Source organism: Excalfactoria chinensis, chromosome 22, assembly GCF_039878825.1.
Source record: "Excalfactoria chinensis isolate bCotChi1 chromosome 22, bCotChi1.hap2, whole genome shotgun sequence".
NCBI lineage: Eukaryota > Metazoa > Chordata > Aves > Galliformes > Phasianidae > Excalfactoria > Excalfactoria chinensis.
In genome coordinates, this window is record NC_092846.1 from 3745267 (window position 1) to 3767873 (window position 22607).

Sequence of the window (22607 nt, forward strand, 5' to 3'; positions counted from 1 at the left end):
AGTCGTTGCCTGGTGACGGCGGCTGGCGGCTAGTGACGGGCATCATGTCGGCTCGGACGCTGCCGCTGCTGTTCCTCAACCTGGGCGGAGAGATGCTGTACATCCTGGACCAGCGGCTCCGCGCCCAGAGCATCCCCGGAGAGAAGGCTCGTAAAGGTGAGCTGCCCCGTTCGAGGCCCCACCGAGCCCCGGCTGCCCGCGTCGGGTCTGTGGGGCGGGGGCCAGGCCTTGGGGCCAGGCCTTGGGGCCAGGCCTTGGGGCCAGGCCTTGGGGCCAGGCCTTGGGGCCAGGCCTTGGGGCCAGGCCTTGGGGCCAGGCCTTGGGGCCAGGCCTTGGGGCCAGGCCTTGGCCTCCCCCAAGCGGCAGCGGGCCTTAAGAAGAGAACAGGCTTTGGAAGCACTCAGCAGCAGGCAGAGATCTGTTGTTCCATTCCACGTGGTCAGTTTCTTGCTTATAACTCCTTTAATAACACAGGAATGGGCATAGGCATGCTCACCTTGGAAGGACAGAGCAATAGAGCATCACTCAGCCGTAGAGCATTTCAGTGTGTCATCAGAAGGAGCCTTGGGGACGTGGTTTCCCCCCTCCACGGTGTCACAGCTCTATCACAATAGTTCCTCATGTGTTTCTGCTGTCTGAAAACAGAGCCCTCTTTAGACATTTCACAGTGTTTTCATAGCAGTGCTGCTGGAAGGTGTTACTGAAGGTCATTTGCAAGAGGTGTACAGTGGGATAGAGCTGGCTGTGCTCGGAAGGGGAGCTGGCACTTTCCCCTCTCTGCTGCTGGTTGTGTAGCCTTCAGTTTGTAGCTCCGAGTGAACTGAGCTGTGTGTGGTGAATATCTGAATGGGGTCTGCACCATCCCTGCAGGCAATGAGTTCTACTACCTTACTGTCATCTTCACTGAGGTGTTTCTTAATGCTTAAAGCCGCTCACTGAAATATTGTTCACTAATAAGTGCAAAAAAAAAACCAACCCCAAAGCAACAAAACCTGCTAAATTGAAATCAAGGGTGACGTTTTTAGCTCTGTTGAAGCACCAAGGGAAGAACAGGGTTTTGTGTCCCTTGAAATAGAAAGATGGCAAATAGCAGAAGAACATCAGGCACCAACAGGGTTCTTTCTTGCTAAACATAGAATACTGATGAGAAAAAAACAAAGACTATTAGTTAGATTATCTCTTTTTTTTCTTCTCTTTATTTCTTTTATCCTTGAAACTCCCGTTCTTACTTCTTGAACTGATGTTTTTGTTTTGTATGCTTCGTGTAGATGAATGGACAGATGTGGACAGGAAACGAGGTACTGTAATCTCCTGGCTGCATGCAGTTGACAACACCACTACATGCACACATGAGGCTCGTTGTATGTGAACACACTGTATGCTGTTCTGCAGCCCTCCAGTGATGGTGTCAGGGAGGAGTGATATTCTTCAAAAGATGCTTTAGCTGTAAATAGGAAATAGTTCCAAAAAAAGACAGTTTGTCAATTTAATGAAGGTGATGTCTGTAAACAGATCATAACCTTTTATCATCGTGGTTTTTTTTCTAGCCAAAATGATACACGTGGTTTTCTATCTTATCAATGCAAGCAAATAATTGTGTCGGCATTGTGAAGTTTTTCTGCTTACTGGCAAGAACACCACCTGTATATAATGCATTTCTCTGTGATATTTCTAATTCACTGCTCAGGGTTTCAAAGAGTGAACTCCAGGAGAGATTCAAGGCACTTCCATCCAGCTGCTTACCCATCCCTGCCAGTGGTCACCATCCTTGCAGCAGAGTGATCATAAAGGAGCATTTATCCACACTTCAGCCAAGCTCATCTTGACTTGAATGATCACCAGGGATGGTCTGAGCTCAGGTTTTGCAGTGGAGCTGAGGCGTGAGTGTGGTTTCCTCCTAGATTCTGCTTGCAAACGGTGGCCTCCAGGGTAGGGGTGCAGTAAGCAGCTGGATGAGAAAGTAAATCTCTTAAATGATCACGGTTTTTTTCTGTCAGGTGAACAATAGCGGAACTGCCATTGTCTTTAAGCAGCTCCCTTTTAAGAGAGATCAAGGTTATGATTTCTCTTTTGTTTTTTCAGTGTAAGTCGTTTGTGGGTTCTGAACATTCACTGAGGGTAAATACTAATAGCTTGGATTTATCCCCCAGCTCCTCACTACCATTGCATGCTGTTTCTAAGAACGTGCCTTTCCAGCATTTAATATCTCAGAAGTATAAAGGATTACATGTTCCTCTCTTTTATCGCATCCAAAACAGAGATAAGTTTTATAAAATCCTGCTTTATCAGATTCAGATGATAAAGGCACAAAAATAGATCCCTTGTTGACAAATTCTTTCTTGTGAGAGAAAAAAGCCCAGTCTGTGAGTGCTGCTCTTGGGATGATCTCTGAAACATGGACGTAGAGCAGCCAACAGAACCTATGGCTGCAGATAAAGGCAGCCAGCAAGGCACTGCCTGTGTCAGCCTTATACAGGAGCTACAGACCTACTGCAAACAGAGTGTGTGACTGCCTCGGACTCGTACCATTCCCTTCACTGTCTTGAGTGTCTTTGGAGAAGCATGAGCACAATCCAGATGTAAAGACTGCAGTCTCATGTCATGCATACGAGCCATGTTCCGTGACGGCACAGTAGGCGTTGGGATGTGTCTGTCTGCAGTGACATGACACATGCGGGCAAAAACCTCTGTAATCCTCAGCTTATCTTCTGTCCATTGCATTGTCTGTACTCGGTTTCCCTCTCCCCATCCCGGTTGATGAAATCCCCCTCTGCTAAATTGCTTTTCTGCTATGTTGCTTGGCGTGCCATTACCCCTGAGCTAACGCTCCTTTCTTTTTTATTTTCCATTGTTAGAACGGTGTAAGTATGTCCTTAGGGACTGCCTATATGCCAAGATCTCTTCACTGTGCCATTATCAAGCGTACCTTGTGAGGTTTGCCCTTCACTGTGATATTTTATGTCTTTCTCAGTGATTTTTCATAGCCAATACAAGAGATTTTAATTTAAGAAGATAATCTTTGAGGCTTCTCATGTGGTTAATGCAGATTCCATTCCGAATATCTCCCAGCTGCATTTGCACACTGATATTGTTTGTCTCCTGACAGCGTTGGTTATGAGTGACCCTCTTAAGCTGGAGAAGTCTTTGTGCAGACAACGCATGTGGGAAACTTAAAGTATTCTTCTTGATTGCAGAAGTTCTTATTTTTCTCATAATTGATTACATGCAAAATTCAATATATAATATTGCATCGTGTTTTATTTTCCCCGTTGAAAGAAGGGAGGATTTTTGCATCACGCTGCAAGTAGAGGTTGTTTTGCGGCTGGTTCATCTGAAAAGGGTGCAAGAGGAGGGAATTCTTTTCCATTTGTAATGAGGTTTATTTTTAATCCACACTTCAGAAGGCACTCGCCCTCTAGAAACAGCTGTCAGCGTCCAGGTGCTCGGTATCTATGACAGACCTAGCAGTGTTCCCTAGGTAATAATCATACAAGAAAAGATGAAGTGAGTGGTACATTAACTTTGCTTTGCTTTTTCTTTGTTGCTTCCCCTGAGATGTCTCTAATCCATCAGAATTAGCTATCATTACAAGCTTCAGTAGCAGTGTTCTGCTTAGGGAAATTCGTGCTTGTACAATAATCTCTGTGACTTGAAATTGATGTTTTTTTTTCAGGGCTTTCTGATAGGGAAATAAATGTTTGTTTATGGTAACGCTGTAGAATGTATCAGCTATATGATAAAGGCATCGAATCCAGCAGGAAAGCTGGGGTGCTGTGTCTGCTTGGGGCTGCAAAAATGCTCTCTGTCTCCTTTGCATTAAACGCTCGTGAAGCAGAGCAAAGAGCCCCCAGTGAGTGCTCCTGACCCTCACCTAGTCTTCAGTAAGTCACACAACCACCTCTAAATTCATACTTCAGAATGAAGCTCAATAAGGAAGCGCAGACTTCTCAGCTCCTGGCTGGCCCTGCTCAGACTGCAGTGCTGGGAATGCGCCCTTAAATACCTGTTGGTTGTAATCTGGGTCAGGGCATTTCCAGTCATTCCCAGGCTTCTGTTTAGAAGAGAAACAAAGACTGATGGTTTTAAGGGCAAAAAGGGAACAGGGAGAGAGAATTAACTATGGCTTGTAAGAAAAACAACAACCCAGGCTGATGAAAACAGTCTTCTTAGGAAGCAGAACTGAAGCTTTTCCAGATAATACATGCCAGCACAGCCTGTAAACAAAATTATTTTAAGAGAGGATAGTGCTAGTCATCACTGCAAAAACAAGACAACAAAGTCAGCCTTATTCCCACTGGAAAACAAGGTTTGTTGTCTGCAGCTCAGAAATATTTCTGCCTCAGGGGACAGTCAGCAGAAATCTGCTTGCTTAGAACAACATGGCACCGAGAGAAGTGCCTGAATTAAGGCACGGTGTGTTCCCCATCCTGCTGCTGGTGTGGCTCTGCACCCTCGTCTCACAGTAAGTGTTGTGTGAGCCCACAGTGTCCGGGTTTGTGTGGAAGGATGAGGTGAGCGCTGTGTTTCTGAAGCAGAAACAGATACTCTCTGTCTTTACAGTTATGAATGACATCATCACAACCATGTTCAATAAAAAATTTATGGAAGAGCTGTTTAAACCACAGGAACTCTATTCCAAGAAAGCTCTGAGAACCGTGTATGACCGGCTAGCTCACGCTTCAATCATGAGACTGAACCAGGCGAGCATGGATAAGGTAAAACAGTTATCTGTGCTGTCCTCGCTGTGCTGTACTTCGGTGCTGTTTGCAGGTTACTTTAATTTGGGAGCATTAAGACTGCTGGAGAGACCAACGGGAGCAATGGCAGTGTCATTGTAGAGGTGTTATTTTCTTGGGAAACAAAGCTAAAATGGTTTCCTTACCATTAAGCATGTGCCAAAAGAAAAGTAATGTTTAGAACCCTTTCTGCACAAGCATGGAATTGTTGCTGTGTGTGTTGCAATGGAACCAAAATCTCCCGTGTTACTTTGCAGCTGTATGACCTCATGACTATGGCTTTCAAGTACCAAGTCCTGCTGTGTCCCCGGCCCAAAGACATCCTGCTGGTCACGTTCAATCACCTGGATGCCATCAAGGATTTCATCTGCGATGCCCCTGGCATTCTGAACCAAGTGGATGAAACTTTCCGACAGCTGATTGAGGTAAGAATGTAAGAATCCTTAGCAAGGTGGTAGAATACATAGAGAGATTTTCCTCTTCCAAGTTGGTCTTAGAGACTAACTGCTGCATCAGGCAGTGCCCCATTGAGTGTGGAGCTTGATACAGCTCCATGTACCAAGCATGGATTCAGTGGCATGAGTCCCTTATAAGGCCTCACCTTGGGGTGTTTCTCTTCCAGGTATACGGCGGTCTCTCTGCTGGTGAATTTCAGCTCATCAGGCAGACGCTCCTCATTTTTTTTCAGGACATGCACATAAGGGTAAGAGTCCAGCACAACTGGTGGGTTAGAACAGAAGGAGGTTTGATCGTGGTTAGAATATGAAAGTGTCTCATTATAATCACACCACATTTGGTTTTGTTACTTGAGCTTTTCGATCATCTCGATGTGCTTGTAATTTCAGCCTTCATAATTTCACACCCTGAGCACATCTAGTACAATGATACCGAATAATTCTAAGATGTTCTGGAGGAAAAAAAATACTCCTAATTGCCTGTTTATTTCAAAGGCGACCGTGTAGAATAATAGAATTCTGATTCAGGTTTACATTAGTGCATGTGTCTGGGAAACCAACCCCAATCTAGGCAGGAAGACTGCAGAGAGTTCAGAACAGAAGAAATGTAACTGATTTTTCTAGAGGATGGGATGCTCTTTTGCAGGTCTCCATCTTTCTGAAGGATAAAGTGCAGAACTCTAATGGTCGTTTTGTGCTGCCAATATCAGGCCCTGTTCCTTGGGGTACAGAGGTGCCGGGACTCATCAGGTGAATACTGTTTGCAGTGCCTTGCATGTGTGGCTGCTCAGAAAGGAGCACTCAGTGCCAGAAGCTTAGAGTGTCTCATGTATCAAAGATAGCTGAACCTCCAGGAAGTTGTTGGTAGGGCAAGGTCTGGCACTAAGTGACCCAGCAATGAGATACTGTGTGTCTGGCACTCCCTATTCCAGTAAATTAGCTACTACTCCTTAATCCTTTAAAAGAGATATTTACCAGTGTACAGAATAGGGTTTTATTCCCTTTATTTTTGTACAGTAAGCAAAGCGTACAGGACTGAAAATCAGTAACAGATCGATTAAATATGTTTCAATATTGGGTTGTCTTTAAGGATGTTTAATTGCAATGGAGATGAAGTTAAAAGAATCGAGTTCACCACTGGTGGAAATTATGTTGCTCCACAAAGGGAAGGATCTTTTGAACTTTATGGAGACAGAGTTCTCAAACTTGGAACAAATATGTAAGTCATTTTTGTCCTACATAGGAATATGAAGTAAACTGTGATTATGGATTTGTTCAGAAGCACGTCTTCAGCCTCGGATGTTTAATTTTTGCATCTTTGGCATTATCAGCTACTTTACAAAGTGATTGTGTAGAACAAAACGCACAGATAAATGCATGCAAACAGCTGTGGGAAAGAGCCACAGTTTGATTCATGACTATAGCAGAGCTGAAAATAGTGTCCTCATTGCGTACTGCATGTTCTGCGAAATGGAAATGAAGTTTAATTGCATTCAAGGGATTATTCTTATTCCCTTCACATTTGCCGTAGGTAATTCTTCCATCTTCAGAATAAGAGTTAGTTATGTTCTTTCTTATGGCTTTGTTGCTTACATGTTTTAATGCCACCATACCCTGTAAAACAGAACTGTAACCTCTCAGTAGCTTCCAGTCCTCAGAAAGAAATACCCTGAAGTCACATGTAGGTCCTGTGCTGCTCCCTCCTATTTCTGTATCACAAATAAATAACAGGTTGCTTTTCCTGCTGTGTTCTCTCTAGGTACAGTGTTAGTCGGCCGGCAGAGACGCACACGTCAGGATCATCCAAAACCTTGGCATCCAGTGCAAAGGTTACTGCTTTTCTGATGCTATCACTGGTAGAACTCATGACCCCGGCAGCAGTGTGTGTCAGTAAGGCCTGCAGGTGGTCACACGTGGGAGAGGGGTTTCCTCTGGGCAGCTTCACCGCACCCATCAGACTTTACATTCTGTTTCCCCCATCTCTTAATAGCTGGGGTCACTGGATCAAGCACATACAACGACCTTCTCCAACTTATTTCATCCACTGGATAGCTGCACTGTCTTCTCTTTCATTTATCTGCTTTCTCATATAACAGTAACATCCGTTTAGTTTGTGCTCTCAGGGCACCTCTTTACTTGTTTCTCTCCAAACCTCAGCAGTTCTCCATGACCCCATCTGAGTGAGTCTATGGGCACGTTTCCCTAAGTAATAGTAGACATAAGCTGATGAAGTGGCCTGCTGAAATCTTGCTTCCTCTTTTTAAGTTCTTCAGAAAACAGGGAGCTGAGTTTGCTGATTTCACTTTGATTTAGCTGGAAAACTGCCTTGTCCTGGGTCTAGAAATTCAAGCAACCACCTTATTAATCCATGACTGATAATGATGAGTTGCCCGTACCATTAACAGTACATGAATGTGTTTGTGTATATTGAGGTAATATAGTAGCTTTGTTAGTCCTCTTTTTCCTGGTAATCTGACCAATGAACCCATTGCTGTTTTCTGCAGGAGAATATAGCCCCTAACCCTCTTGCTAAAGAAGAACTGAACTTCTTGGCCAGGCTGCTGGGAGGTCTGGAGATCAAGAAACCTAGTGGCAGCGAGACGGGATTTCGACTGAATTTATTCATGACGGATGAAGAGGAAGAGTATGCTGCAGCTGGTTGTGGTCTGGGGTTTGTGATTTAGTGGAACCTGGAGGCTGAAGCTGATCCTTAACAGCTTTAATACTGCCTTCAGTTGATGCTGGTGGTCACCAGCACTGACAGGCACCCTTAGCTTTCCTGTCGTACAGTCACTTCAGAGAGATGCAATAAGTGAGGGGAGGTGAGGAGGCAGATAGGCTGGAGCACTGCAGCCCCCTCCTGGCAGGGAGATGTTTCCACTGCTTTACATTTAACATCAGAAAACCCAAAGCAGGGTTCAGTCTCCAAAATGGGATCGACATCCTAGTTTGCCTGCTAGAAACAGCAGTGCTGTCTGAGTTTCTTATGAGTCGCTTACCACTTTCTTGCATGGGCCATAGAAAAACACTACTGACCTACTGTGGAACGGGTGGGATGTGACAGGATGACACCACATTAAGCTCTATATTTTCAATTAAAGGCAGGCGGCGCTGACAAGACCCGAGTTTTCTTACAAGGTTGTGAACATTGAAGCCACTGAGGTACGTAGGGCTGCAATTCACTTACACTCAAACCACTCCTCCGCTACGAAATGAGCTTTACGTATCGCCGGTCGCTGCGGGGCTGAACCTTTATCTCTACGCAGGAACCGGCGCGGCGAGCGGAGCTGGAGCGTATCCTGGGGGACCTGCAGGTGGCGGAACCGTGCGGGGAGAGCTGCGGGAAGGGCGAGGACCTGCTGGCGCTGATGGACGGGCTGTGAGCCATTAAAGGCGTTCCTTGAAGCCTGACTCCGAGCCGCCGGGCGGGGCGGGACCGAACGGGGCGGGACCGAGCGGGGCAGCGCGCAGGCAGGGCCGCCCCTTCCTGCCGCCGGGCCGGGCGGTGAGTGGGCCGGCGGGATGGAAAGCGGGGTGTGCGGAGGGAGGGGGCTGCAAACCGTGCGGGTTGGGGGGCTGAATGTGAGGGGGGGGAGTTGTATGTGAGTATAGAAGGGGGGCGGGGGATGCGCGAGGGAAGGAGGCAGCGAGCACCCCCGTGTGCGAAGGGGGGAAGGCGATGAGCAATGCGAGGCGTGCAAGGGGAGCAGGCAGCGTGTGCCCGTGTGTGCGGACAGCCGGTGCAGCTGCCAGGCCGGAGCGTGCCGTGCTGCTGCCCGGTCCTGCAGGTCGGGGTGCTGGTGGAGCTCATGGCGCAGCATCTCCCTGTTCATCTGCCGCAGCCTCAGCATGGAGGTCAGCCACTCGGTCAAGGAGCGAACCATCGCCGAGAACAGCCTGGTCATCCTGCTGCAGGGGCTGCACGGCCACGTCACCACCGTGGACCTCCGAGACGAGAGCACGGCCACGGGGCGCGTGGCCAACGTGGATGCCTTCATGAACATGAGGCTGGCCCAGGTGACCTTCACGGACCGGCGAGGCGAGGTGTCCCAGCTGGACGAGATCTTCGTGGCGGGCAGGAACGTGCGCTACGTGCACATCCCCGACGGGGTGGACATCAGGGCCACCATCGAGCGGCAGCTGCAGGCCATCCACCGCGTGCGCTACTTCGGGGGCCGCGATAAGGGCAGGAGGGAGTTCCCTCGAGCCAAGCACAAATGAGCCCCGCTGCCTCAATGGGACAGCCCGGCTCGGAAGGGCCGGTGACGGTCGGCTCCATCTGTGTGACTGGCAGCTCCTCGATCCCTTTTCTGGTGGTTTTCCAGCTCTCAAACAAAGCCCTTTTGGCCACAGCGCTCGGCTCTGCATTCATCCTTGGAGCCCCTGGGGCCCACCTGCCTACATGGGCCTGCTCTGAGGGTGGGGATGGGGCAGTGCATGGAGGTACTGCTGGGCGGTGGGCAGCGGGGAACAGCGCTGCTTTGCTGTTGATCCCCACGCTCGCAGTGCTGGCTCTGCAGCCGTTACACATTGCAGCCTCCCCGCTGCCCGCACGCCGTTCTAAGGCCCGAGGACCGCGAGCGGAGCGATGGGGTGGTTGCCATGGCGGTGGGGCAGTGCGCATGCGTGGGCGGGGCGGGGCTTGCAGAGAAAGCCCCCGCTTCTCTTCCAATCGCAGCGCGTTCGGATCCGCCCGCTGACCAATCCGCTGGTAGAGCAGGCGCCAATCAACGGAGAGAGTCGTTCCTCATCAGCCAATCAATCATCACTTCTCGCCACCGCGCAACAGCCAATTAGGGCTCGCCTCCCATCAAGCTCTCGGCACTCCTCTCCCAGCCAATCACAGCCGGCGCTGCCTCTGCCGCCCAATGAGCGCTGCCGTTCCTTCATGGAGACGGTCCGGCCTCCAGGGGGCGGGGCGGAGCCGTTGGGGCGGGGCCTGTCCGGGCCGTGCGTCACTTCCGCTGTCAGGTGGCCGCCGCGGAGCCGAGCGGAGGCCGCGCCGGGCGCGGGGCTGCGGGGAGCGGCCGCTCCGGCCCCGGGGCCATGGGTGAGTGTGGGCCGGGAGCGGGGCGGCTCCTGCCGCTGTGAGAGGCCGGAGGAGGGTGTGGGCCGGGGGGCACAGCCGTGAGTCTGGGTCTGTCCGGGTGGGGCCGGGGGCTGCGTGTGGGGGGAACCATCTTCCATCACCATCAGAGCGGCCCTCAGCGCTGCCCGTCCCCTGCTGAGCCGTGTGGGCCCGGCAGGAGCTGCGTGCAGCAACACAACGAACGGTGAGGGTTTAAATAGAGCTCAGAGCTCCGTAATGCTGGAGGGAAGGGCTGCTTTAACCTGCGGGGCGTTACGGGGCTGTCTGCTCATGGAGCCGCATAGAGCTGCCCTATAGGCGCTTCCTGAAGGCCTCAGCTCAGCCTGCATTCAGCGCTGCTCTGCGTTCCTCCCATTGGCTTTCACGTTGTGCTGGTGTCGCTTTCAGCGTGAAACAACCCGTTTTTGGTTAACAACACGTGCTTGTTTCTTGTAACCAATGCCATCTATCAACGTGCTTTGGTGCTGCAGACAATAGTAACGTCGGCACGGTAGGATTTACCCATGTGGGTGACGTCGCCGTTTCTCCCCTATCTCAGCAGTGCTGATGAGTGGGGCATTGTTAGCAGCAGCCACACCTGGCTGTAAAAGTGTCAGCACGTGTGAGTCACACGCTGATGTGTGTGTGTGTGTGTGAGGAAAGTCCTGCCATGCTGACGGCCAGGCCTTGCCCTGCACTGAGCAGCTGGAAAGGAAAATAACCCCCCACAGCAACACGCCTCCCCCCAGGAGGAGGGGATCCTTGCACCCAGGATGTGGGGCTGCACGGGGCCGTGCTGCTGTATGCAGGGGGTGAAGCTGGAGTTCGGTGTTTGTGTAACGCAGCAGGGAACTCCCTGCAATGAGTCCTTGGCGAGCCCTTGTGTTGATGCATCAGAAGGGTTTGGAGCAGCCCAGCCTGCTGCCAGCTCGCCGTCACGGCGCTGGAATCCTGTGCTTTGGAGCTCCCTGGTGGGGGCTGGGAAGGGATTTCCTCTCCTCCAGTGGTTCTGCACATAGAAGTGGTGTTGTTCCTGCAGGGCAGTGGTGCATCCCCAGCACTGCCTTGTGCCCAGGGCTCTGGGTGCTGCGAGCCTGGCTCTGTGCCTCCCCCACAGCTCACTTGGTGCAAAGGGAAGGAGCTCACTGGGCTCCGTGTTTCCAAGAAATGAGTGACTCAGGGCTGCTGTGTGCTCTGGAGAAGGCAGCTCTTCCCGGAGGGGCTCGTGGAACAGCGCAGGGTTTGGTTCTATTGCTGCTTCTGAGTCACCCAGCGGACTTTTTTCTTTGATTATTTGTATTTCTATTGCAGAACTGCTGAACTTCCTTAACGTTTGGTGCTCTTTCTGGCTCTGTACCGAATGTTGCCATGTTGGGCTCCCAACAAAACCCATAGCTGTCCAACAGACACCGCTGGGCTCTTATCTGCCACTGCCCCAGCGCTGCCTTGTCTCCTCTCTATCACTTCATTTCCTTCCATTGCAGAGACCAGCTCCTCGGTAGGACAGCACCGCGGCCTTTGGCACTCACCTCAGTAATCATAAGCCCAGACAAACCCTCTTTGTGCCCCTGTGAGATAAAGCAGCAGAAAGCCCCGCTGAGTCTGTGTCAGCTGTTCCAGTTCCTTAACTAGGTTCTGTGGTGCTGAGTAAGCTCACACCCCAAAAGTACTGTTTTTGCAGCTCCTGCTATTAACAAAGGCAACCGGACTGCAGGACCTGCTTGTTCCTCACCCTGAGATGCACAGGGCAGCCTCCTGTTCTTGCTTTCCTTTGTTGCTGTGCTGGGACGTTGCGTGGCAGTTCAGGAATTAGACAATCTCCTTAAGCTACGTAATTAAAAGACATTAGATCTGGGCCTCCACGGTTATTTGATGAACGGTTCTATTAAAGCCACGATGCAGTAGGAAGCTCTGAATGCACTTCTCCACTAAGGTTTGGATCAAGTCGGTGATGAATTCCCATCTTAGACTTGCAGCCTTGTTGTCTGAGCCCGCTGGTGTCACAGATGGTGGAGCGGGGGTGGCAGAGCTCAGTGTGAGCAGTTCCTGCACTGAAGGGGGTGGGGAACCACTGTGTGAGCATCCATGGACCTGCTGGGAGGGAAGCTGTGGCTCTTTGGTGGCGTTTGGGATAATACTGTGTTGAGATGGATCTTACTGATGTCGAAATGGGGTTCCTTTTGAAGTGGGAAGAGCTGGGAAAGCTCAACGGTGTGAGGCTGCCTGTGGGCACAGCGCTGCTCATCTCCGTGTTGGGATTGCTCCGTTGCAGCAGGATTGGGTCCTGTGCTGCCTGCTTGCTGTGTGCCCATCACAGAGGAGTTCACCTTGCAGTGCTGTGGGGCAACGGGCAGCTGGGTCCTGCTGCTCCTTGCCTTGAGGTGTCTCCACTCACAGCCTGCAGCAATCTTAAAGCCAGACTTCTATGGAGCTGCTGCTTGCAGGATGCAACGCAGCTGTTTGTGTCTGAGCAGCAGCAGCTTTGTGTCGGACGAGCTTCTGGCAGGGCAGCCCCTTGGAGTGAGAGCTTTGCATCAGTGCAGCTCAGAAGGAGATGGATTTGTGGGCAGAAAGCAGCAGCTGGCTCTGCAGGAGGGAACCTCCCGCTCTGCATTTGTGGCTTCTACATACAGTGCCTTACACCCTGGCTCACATCACTCCTTCCAGCCCCATGCCAACCTGCTGCAGCACAGCAGGATCTTGCACAATGAAGCCGTGGCCCTTTGACCAGTTTCCCTGCTCTAATCGGGGTTACACAACATGCAGGAAAGGCAACAGCTCTGCTCTCTCACAGCAGCTGCCTCTCAGTGCTCTTCCTTTGCCCCATGACCTTCACTTAAAGCACTTTGCCTGCTCTGTGCCTGCTGGGACCCACAGAGCCCTGTGGCTTCTGTGAGCCGTTGTGCTTGATGGGGATGTAGGTGTGCTTTGGGGAGGGGGGGAAGGTGTAGGTGGTGCAGGTCCAGTTCTGGAGCATTCTGTTCCAATTCAGACCTTAAGAATCAGCTCCTGTGATGGTTTAGCAGTGATGAAGGCTCTGTCACAGCAGTGCTGGTGCTGCTGCAGCCGGGGAGGGCAACACAAGAGCACCATAGCATCAGGTGCATCTCACTTCATGTTGCAGAGCCCTCGACCTTCCAACCAACCAGGCTTCTCCGAGGTGAGGACTCCTGTCTCCTGAGACGCTGGAAAACCTAGTTTGGGAGAAGAGTGAAGTTTCAGTTGATGCTGAACTACGTGAGTCCTCCACTTTGTTGTGTTTACCATAACGCCGTTTGCACCAGAGGTTCCTACCCGGCTCCCGTTGCACAACGCTCCTTATCTCAGAGTTTCTGTGCACTGGGGTTTCTCCAATGGAAATCTTACTCACACGTTGCCAGCAGGGAGCAGAGGATCACACATTGCTCACACATTGGCTGTGGGGAGCGTTGGGCTGGGGGTGATGGGGAGCAGGAGGGAGAGTTCTTGCTCAAAGATCTGAACTCGGGGTGGAATCCAACAGTGCAGGGGGGGTGTAAATCCGCTGGAAGATTTCTCACCTTATCTCTGCTGCTATCTCTGACCTTGGTGACAGATACTGCTCCCTAATTAATGCGATGAGATCACTGCTGTGTCCACAGATATAGGGTGGGGTTGCCGGAGGGTGAACGTCCCGGCTTCCTTCGCAGCGTGGTTGATTTGTCACTCTCTTCCATGGTGAAACTTGGGGACTTTTTTTAACCCAAGTGCAAGCCAAAATATTTGATCAGCTCATAGGGAAGTCAGCAGGGCTTGGCTGGGACTTGCTTAGAGAAAGCAAATGGATCTGGGCTCACTTCCTCCTCTCCTAGAATGAATGCACTGAACTCCCTGGGCTGAATCAGAAGCAGCCACGCAAAGGATAAGTGCAGCCTTAGTTTGCAGACTTTGTTTGGAATAGATGAATGAAACAGACTTGGGTTCTGCTGTAAAGCAAGCTCTGGTTATTTTTCACTTGGTTTCCCACCACATCTCTCAAACCTCTTGTCTAGGAAACGTTGCTTTGAATAACGGAGCTGATTTATACCTTGAAACGTAAAATCAGTAAACGAAAGCCTTCCCATGTGAAATAAGGGGTAATATAAGGAAATTAATTCAGTTGCTCGCCAACCTGTGATCTTTTCTCTCTTTCAAGAGCCAAGGATGAAGCGGCGAGCATCAGACAGAGGAGCTGGGGAAACATCCGCTAAGGCAAAAGCTCTTTGTACAGGGATCTCTGGAAATAATGCCAAGAGAGCGGGCCCTTTCATACTGGGTGAGCAGAGGGGCTTCTCTTCATCTTTCATTTTCAGCTGGTTGCTGTTGATGGCAAAACTGAAAGCAGAAGGCAAAGCAGATGTGTAATGTAGAGCCTCGCAGCTGGGCAGCTCCCTTGGTATCACAGAGCAGCAGTCTAAGAAGTGATGGATTTTCAGCTGGAAACCAGCAGCAATCAGTTAGCTGATTTGACATGGAGCGTCCTCTGTTCATTTGAACTTGCAGCATGGAGTGATCCACGTGCCTGAGCAGTCCCTGCAGAGGTGGTGGTTGGGTTGGGAGGAGCGGTAGCAAGAGTTGCCAGGGCTGTTGTTGGTGTATGCAAAAGCTGTATGGTTCAGGCATGCAGAAATGTCAATTTCACAGCATTGCTATATGTGATTTTTTTCTTTTTTGGCCAAAGATTTTGCAGTTAACAACTCAAAACACTGCCCAGAACGGGTTCGTTTTTGTCTTTAGATCGTGGTTTGCAGAAGGACTCTTGGTGTCCTGAAAAAAAAAGAGAGCTTGATTTAAGCTAATGTAAACTGTGTGACACTTGGATACTGATGTAACCCTGAATTAGTCATTGCTGCTTGAGGAAAACAAGTCTGTTTTTGCTTTGTGCTGTTAGGTCCACGTTTAGGTAACTCCCCTGTGCCAAGTATTGTTCAGTGTTTGGCAAGGAAGGATGGGACAGATGACTTTTATCAGCTAAAGGTAAGCAAAGTGCAGGGGCTCCAGCTCTTCTCTAACTTCTGCTCTCATGGCAGTGCTTGGTGCAGGCTGAGCTGAGGGAATTGGCTGCTGAAACCCTCGGCAGGGCAGCTCTGCAGGCAACGCTCTGGGCTCGAGTTCAGCTCTGAGCTGAGGCTCCCCTGGGGCTCTGCAGTGCTCTCCCAGAGCTCTTAGGTCTGCTCTGCTGCACCAAAGCAGGAAGGGCCTCTTGGGTTATTGACAGAAACCACCCGAGCCTCTTCGGTGTTATTCAGGCTCATGCTATGCATTCTGTGCAGCTCTTAGTTCAGACAGGCTTGTCTCAAGTGCACAGATACCAGAGTAATTACACCCAAGTGTTAAGTACCCATGTGATTACCTAAAGTGTGAGAGAGCTTTGGGGGGCATTTGTTTTTTCCTTTATTCCTTTGGTTCTGGGAGTTGTAAAAGTCTTTTTTTCCTTTTCCCTGAAGATTCTCACCTTAGAAGAAAGGGGAGATAAAGGAATAGAAACACAGGAAGAACGACAGGGCAAGATGCTGCTGCACACGGAATATTCTCTCCTTTCCCTGCTCCACAATCAGGAAGGAGTGGTTCATCACCATGGGCTCTTCCAGGTACAGCTGGTGACCACAGGGCTATGCTGGTGATTGCTGCTGGCTTGAGCTGCTTTTGTGTGCTGTGCAGTTGATGCTGACCCCCTTCTGGTACACAAAGAGTTCCCAGCACACCGAGGATCCTCAGCGCTGCTTCAAACAAGCACGTTTTGTGGCAAGGCCTTTGGGGTGTTGTGTGTGATATATAACAGGGTTGGGATTTGGGAAGTGTGAGAACACTGAAGACAAGGCAGATGCTCAGCACACCCTCTGATCCTCACAGTTTGACAGCAACTGCTGTCATATTGCACCTGGGGCCTGTAAACCTCATGTAATGACATTTATGAGCTGCCTCCCTGCTTTACCAGCAAATTAACTTGTGCTCACAGAGCACCCTTCAGAACCGAGGTTGTGTTTTATGGCGGCTGCTAAGAAGGAGCAAAGTGCCAAGGAACTGTTTTGGTGTGTTGAAACAAAGCAGTAAATGTGCTGATCAGCATCCCCAGTGAGTGAACGTGCTGTTAACTCCTTCGGGGCTGCTTGTGGATAGGAGTTCCCACTGGGATGCTGGTATTGCTTTGCTTGCTGCTTACGTTTTGCCAACAGACTTTGCACTCCAAGCTGTCTGTGCTGTATCTTAAATAAAGCCAAACGTCCAACTTGGTTGTATCCTGCTCAGTGTTAGGAAAGAGCAGCTGATTTTTCTGTTCTTCTTATTAATGATCCGTAGGGTTTGTTCAGGTTTTACCTAAAGTTGCACGTCTTGGTGTCAGAACTGCTGTAAGCCAAGAGCACAGACTTTCTCTGGCTTCTTCGAGCAGAGATCATGCATCATCTCTCTGAAATCCTCACTTGGGACAAAGATCAAGCCCTGTAATTGCTTCCACTTATTCTGGGATCAGCCTGTATTTATTTTCTAGTGCTCTGTCTGATAGCTGCCTGAGCCATTGCTCATGTGTTTGCTTCCCTGCAGGACCGAGCTTGCGAAATTATAGAGGATCTAGAAGCCAACAGAATGGTCAGAAAAATGAAGAAGCGCATTTGCCTCGTGTTAGACTGTCTCTGTGCTCACGATTTCAGCGACAAAACAGCAGATCTGATCAATCTGCAGCATTACGTCATTAAGGAGAAGAGGCTCAGTGAGCGAGAGACTGTCGTGATCTTTTATGATGTGGTACGAGTGGTGGAAGCATTACATAAGGTGAGGTCTTTGCTGTTCCTTTCAGTGCTGGAAGACTTGGTTTTTCCCATGTTAAATATCTCGGGACTTCCTCACGTGGGCTGTGGGGAGGTTACAGAGGATGGAGCTGCGTGTCAGTAGCTGTGTTCTGTTTAAGCCCTTGTGCCCCGGGCCATGGGAGCTTCCCCTCCCCTTTGGTTTCTCAGTGTTGTAGCATGGAAGGGCCAGCTGGGCTCAGTGGAGATCGGGTGAGCTGTGTTATGAACCCAGGAAAGTGGTGGTTGAGGAAGAGAGCAGAGGCTGATGAGCTGCAGGAGGCACTTCAGGCTGTTTCCCTTTGAAACACAAAGAATTGATTCTTTTGAGTTCAAAGCTCAAGTTTACAACCTATCTGCTGTGAAGCGCTGCAACGAGAACAGATTCTGCTGCTGTTTGACCACTTGCTCCATGAAAAGGAGTTTCCATCTTTAAGCTTGGGTTCTGATGTTCCACGTAGCATCAGCTCTGCCTTTCTTAATTGATATCTAGAAGAGAATGTCCGTGATGTCTGTTTTGTAGCCTGAGAATGAAGAAGGCCTCATTTCAAAGGATAGATGCTCAGTGCTTTTATGTAAGCATCACATTCAGACCCAAATGCTTTTGCTCATGTGACACAATTCTGTATTTTACAGAAAAATATCGTGCACAGAGACTTGAAACTAGGAAACATGGTGCTAAACAAAAGGTAAGTGTGCTGGAGAGTCCCTCTGCGGTGCTTACCCTGAAGCAGATGTTTCTGTAGGAACAAAGCTGGAGGCGGTGCTCACTCTGTGAGAAGGCTGAGGGACGTGGAGGGGAGCTGTGTGGAAATACAGACCCAATTCAGGGCTATGCAGGCGAATATCCAGCAATGAATCGAGCCTGATGGAGTCAGTTCTGTCTTTGTAACACTCGGTGACCTTGTGTCAGCGTTTCCTGTTGGATTGTGGCTTCTGAAGACTAAGTTTTGTAGTAATCCAGAAACCTGTAAGAGAAGCAGTTCTTACAAAAAAAAAGAAGGAACTAAAACATGTGGAATGGTTCTGTTTGTGTAATTCACTTCCCATCGTGCTGCAGGAACTCCCAGCGCTGCAGGGATCATAATCACAGCACTGTTCAATCTCTGGCTGCTCTGCTGCTGTGTTGTTTTTTTTTGCTAGCAGCAAAATATTTACTTATCTAAACAAAGTTCTTCTGTCTGTATGTGCTCTTGAAATGCCTTCCTTGTTCCCATCGGCTGCTTGGTGCAAGGCTCAGCACAGCACAGAGATGCATCCGTGGGGCACAACCTCAGTGCCAGCAGGAGGCAGCCGGGTTGGGGTGGCTCTGCTGGGTGCTCCTTGCAGCTTGGTGTGTCTTATCTGTGCAGTTACTCAGCTGGCGAGTTCAGATCCGTTGCTGTATCCTTCAGCATTACATTGCTGGCTCAGTATTTTGCACTCGCCTTAGGAATGAGTGGAATCCATCTTTTCACACTGTTGTTTTAACTGTGGAATGAATACAGACTTTGGAAGGCTTTGGGTCCTCAGTCTCCCAGTCTGTAGGAAGCAAGTGGGTCCTCTGTGATTGCAGCTCGCTTTGCTCTTTTTCTCCTCCCTGATACTGTTTGAAAGCAAGCAGGTATGACCTACCGAGGCTGGTAGGTTTTCATACTGATTCCCATATTATTGAAGAGCCAGACGATCTGGGTGATGTGGAAGTTGAAATGTGGTGGTAATTCTGGAATGGGTTCACTTTCCCTTGACAGTTGCATTATCTGACACTGGCAAAGCCATACTTCCATTGTAGGAAGCTTCCTGTGGCTCATTGCACGTGCTCCTTGTTCACTCATCCCTCTGCTTCTTCCCAGGACTCATCGGATAACCATAACAAACTTCTGCCTGGGGAAGCACCTGGTGAGTGAGGATGACCTTCTGAAGGACCAGCGGGGGAGCCCTGCCTACATCAGCCCCGATGTGCTCAGCGGTAGGCATCGCTTCCTTTGTGCTGGGAGTTCACAGCCCTGCATATAACACATCTTATTCTGGCTCTTCAAGTGTTTCAGGCAGGCATTTGGGGTGCTGGGTTTGCTCTCACCCAGCTGATCTGTGGTGTTGGTGGCTGCCTTTACAGGTGGGACTGTGTGTTTATAGTTCCTCTCCATGTAGGCTCTGGTTACTAAGCATTAGCTCACGTTGTGGAGTCATCTCACTGAATTGCTTTTGCTTGGAGCTGTCTGTCTGTCTGCAGGGTCTCACATGTTATTATGGGAAACTGCCTAAAACACCAGCACCAAGTGTTCCTGTGCCAGTCTGCAGTGCAGGGCAGCAGCCCTCACAGAATCCTTGCCATTCTTTCCCTAGCGTGCCTAGAGCACTGAGAACACCTCTGCAGAAGATTTGAGTCATCCCTTACCAGTCTGTGGTCTCCCAAGCAGTTCTATATGGGTGATACCCTCAGAGGGAGCTGCTTTTTTTCTGCTCTCTGTATCAGACCCAATAGGCCACCCCAGTAAATTCACTGTCAGGTTCACAGGCAGCAGCAGCCAACGTAGCTGAGCTCTTCCATCATCATCTTCCAGGCAGGTCTGAGGCTGCTTCCCCTCCTGGGCAGGACTAGGCCAGGAAGGGAGGCAGAGGCCGGCAGGGAAGTGGAATTCATGCTTTTTGCAGGCCTTTCCTGTTCTGCAGGATATCCTGAGGCCCCTGGAACCAGATGGGTGATGCAAGCCAACTGCTTTGCAGGAGTGTGGAGCAGTTGCAGCTCAGCTGGAGAGTGTATGGAGCTGCTCCTTCCTGCCAGCCCGGGATGCTGTCAGTGTCCAGGCTGCACTGATGGCTTTGAATGGCCTCTGTGCAATTGCTGCAGGGCTCCTGTGTGCCTCAAAACTGCCCCAGAGTGGCTCAGTCTGCAGATTCCTTTTGGAGGCAGAAGTTATTTGGGGACATCTCCAGCTTCACCATCTGCAGGATCTGAGCATCCCTCTGTGTTGCTAAACCTCCTGTGCAAGGAGAAGCTGAAAAGCACAGAGAATTAATCATTGTTTTAGTTGCTGGGAGAAGCTGCCTATTGTGGAGAGATGGTTTTATGGCTGCCGAAATGTCACTGCAGGAAAAGCTGGGGGAGGAGGGAGAGGTGCCTTTTTTTTTTTGAGCGTATAAAGCAGAGAATAATTAGTACAAATAACAAATGCTGCAGCAGTGACTCACTGCGTGAGTCAGAGGAAGTCCTTCCCTCCGTCCTATGCTGCGGTGCAGCACTGGAGTTTGAGTTCTGAGCCTCACGCATGCTGATGTGTGCTCAGTTTGAGCAGCACATCCATTGCCTGGCTGCTGGGGGGGGCAGGTTATGCTTCAGAAGGGGGGAGGATCAGATATTGGGCTGCTCCGTGTGCTGCAGAGAAACCAACCCTGATGATTTGCACCTCCTCTCTCCCTGCAGGTCGACCGTATCGTGGCAAACCCAGCGACATGTGGGCTCTGGGCGTCGTGCTCTTCACCATGCTCTATGGCCAGTTCCCCTTCTATGACAGCATACCTCAGGAGCTCTTCCGCAAAATCAAGGCTGCCGAGTACAGCATCCCTGAGTGAGTGCCACCTTTTCTCCCCCTCCCCTATAGGTGGGCTCAGGCTGCTGGAGATAGCAGCAAGAAGAGCTGGGATGTGTAATGTAATGGTGAGGAAGGCATCGTGGTGCAGGGTTCAGCTCCAGCTTAATTCTGTTGGCTCTGAGCTCTTGTAGCTCCTGCTGCTGGTGCTGCCCACCTCAGACCCGGCCTCACCACTCATTTTGTCCCCAGGGATGGTCGGGTGTCGGAGAACACTGTGTGTTTGATCCGAAAACTGCTGGTTTTGGATCCGCAGCAGCGCCTGACGGCTTCTGAAGTGCTGGATTCTCTCAGCTCCATCATTGCATCGTGGTACGTTGCAGAGGATTTGGTGTCTTTGAGCTGCGTTACAGCAGCTGCACTCAGAGAGGTGCCAGGAGGACTCTCCAGCAGAAACTCACCCCGGCAGTGTGTGATTTATGCTGCCCCCTCCCCAGCACTGTGACCTTCTGTCTGCTCCCAGCAGCGCATCCAGGCCAAGTTCTTGTTCTGCCTGTTGAGTCAGCAGCTCAGCCTGTGATTCTTGGAGCTGTGGCTGTTTTCTCTCCCACCTGTGAGAGGCGTCGCTTCCACATCCTGTCTGAGAACAGAAAAGCAAAGCCCTGGGGGTGGAGGGGAGACGGGTGGATGGGGAGGGGGTAGCACAGCTAAGTGTGGTCCTGATGGTGTGCTGTCCATGCAGGCAGTCCATGTCGTCTCTGAGCGGCCCTTTGCAGGTGGTGCCGGACATTGATGACCAGGTGGCCAACCCTGAACACCCACAGGAGGTAACATGAGTGGTGTGGGGTGTGTGTTTGTGTGCTGGGAGCCGGGCTGTGCTCTGATGGGCTGCGCTCTGATGGGCTGCGCTCTGATGGGCCGCTTATCCCCCAGGCCAAGGTGACGGAGGAGTGCTCACAGTACGAGTTTGAGAACTACATGAGGCAGCAGCTGCTCCTGGCCGAGGAGAAGAACACTTTGCACGAGGCCAAGAGCTTCCTGCAGAAGAGGCAGTTTGGGAACATCCCCCCCGTGCGCCGCCTGGGCCACGACGCTCAGCCTATGAACCCTCTGGATGCGGCCATCCTGGCCCAGCGTTACCTGAGGAAGTAGCTTCCACACCAGTGGGGAGGAGCAGAGCATGCCCTGCAGCCCACAGCCCAGCAGCAATACCGGGTGTCCCACGGTGCAGAAATGATGTAGCAGTTCAGAGCTCTGCTCGGGGGACACGCAGCAAAAGGGGAGAAGACTTTACACAAAGCTCCTTTTGGAAGCGACCACCGGCCTCATCATCATCATCATCAACGGCGTCTTCTGGAATCTTGTTTTTAAAGCGAAGCCTGGGTGACTCATCTGCTTCTCATCACGACTGTAATCTACCTCTCTTGTCTTTTTAACCGTGCTGTTCTCTGGACCGAGCAAAGCCCTTTAAGGGGGGGAGAGGGGGGAGGAAAGGAGACTCTCTCCCAGGGTGAAGCTGGCTTTGTTGGCACGAGAGTTGCGGCTGTTGTAGCATGGAGAGTCGGCCGATCGCATTCGCTCCATATGGTTTGAATAAGCTTAGATTTCGATCCAGGTTTCTTGAAAGTCACCATTTCCTGAAGCCTCCCCCCAACTCCCCCCCCCCCCCCCCCTACAACCTTCAACCTGCATCGAAGCTCTTTCTCTCCTTACCGTGCCCCCCCCCATCCATCGTGCTGTGGCTGCGCTGCCCTGGCTTGGCCCAGCACTCCATCACAGTTGGCACAGGGATGAGGGTTGGCCCTGCAGGCCGTGGCTGTGCAGACCCCTCCCCCCCTTTTATCATGGCTGTGGTTGCTGGGGGGGCCCTCCCCCCCTTTTAGCCCAGCCCTTTTAGTTTGGTTAAGATTCACCTTTTCATCTTTTTGTTCCCGTGTATCTCATCCCAGGTGCGGTTCAAGTTGCATTAATTCTCACCTAGTTTTTATTTCACACTTCAGTTGTGGTACAGATCTAATAGATGGGTTATAATGTGAACGAGCTGCCCCCCCCTCACC

The 22607-nt window shown here is 50.6% G+C and overlaps 2 protein-coding genes across 6 annotated transcripts; both read left to right on the plus strand.

The window, feature by feature from the left end:
- The first annotated feature begins 10 nt into the window (after positions 1 to 10).
- OSCP1 (organic solute carrier partner 1) lies at positions 11 to 9541 on the plus strand. 5 transcript variants are annotated; one of them, XM_072355425.1, is made up of 12 exons: positions 11 to 156; positions 1269 to 1298; positions 4561 to 4715; positions 4994 to 5161; positions 5359 to 5439; positions 5838 to 5941; positions 6282 to 6410; positions 6951 to 7020; positions 7696 to 7835; positions 8293 to 8353; positions 8458 to 8570; positions 9034 to 9541. In XM_072355425.1, the coding sequence occupies exons 1-12, from the start codon at positions 45 to 47 to the stop codon at positions 9410 to 9412; spliced, it is 1542 nt and encodes a 513-aa protein (XP_072211526.1). In that variant the 5' UTR covers positions 11 to 44; the 3' UTR covers positions 9413 to 9541. The 5 variants fall into 5 exon arrangements, with proteins under 5 accessions (XP_072211526.1, XP_072211527.1, XP_072211528.1 ...); XM_072355426.1 differs by lacking the exon at positions 1269 to 1298; XM_072355427.1 differs by lacking the exons at positions 1269 to 1298; positions 9034 to 9541 and having other exon boundaries at positions 8458 to 8596.
- Positions 9542 to 10122: 581 nt separating this feature from the next.
- STK40 (serine/threonine kinase 40) lies at positions 10123 to 21969 on the plus strand. The gene is made up of 12 exons (XM_072355590.1): positions 10123 to 10241; positions 13384 to 13496; positions 14413 to 14532; positions 15148 to 15233; positions 15704 to 15847; positions 16800 to 17027; positions 17678 to 17730; positions 18874 to 18989; positions 20445 to 20589; positions 20803 to 20922; positions 21293 to 21377; positions 21484 to 21969. Exons 3-12 carry the CDS (start codon positions 14421 to 14423, stop codon positions 21700 to 21702), a joined length of 1308 nt encoding a protein of 435 aa, XP_072211691.1. The 5' UTR covers positions 10123 to 10241; positions 13384 to 13496; positions 14413 to 14420; the 3' UTR covers positions 21703 to 21969.
- The last annotated feature ends 638 nt before the right edge of the window (positions 21970 to 22607 follow it).

Bases quoted from the DNA above. Each gene is read 5' to 3' on its own strand.
- OSCP1 (XM_072355425.1), top strand. From the start codon at position 45: ATGTCGGCTCGGACGCTGCCGCTGCTGTTCCTCAACCTGGGCGGAGAG. The intron at 5,440-5,837 runs GTAAGAGTCCAG...GCTCTTTTGCAG, and splicing joins TTCAGGACATGCACATAAGG to GTCTCCATCTTTCTGAAGGA. The intron at 6,411-6,950 runs GTAAGTCATTTT...TGTTCTCTCTAG, and splicing joins CTCAAACTTGGAACAAATAT to GTACAGTGTTAGTCGGCCGG.
- STK40 (XM_072355590.1), top strand. From the start codon at position 14,421: ATGAAGCGGCGAGCATCAGACAGAGGAGCTGGGGAAACATCCGCTAAG. The intron at 15,234-15,703 runs GTAAGCAAAGTG...TTTTCCCTGAAG, and splicing joins ATGACTTTTATCAGCTAAAG to ATTCTCACCTTAGAAGAAAG. The intron at 15,848-16,799 runs GTACAGCTGGTG...GCTTCCCTGCAG, and splicing joins ATCACCATGGGCTCTTCCAG to GACCGAGCTTGCGAAATTAT.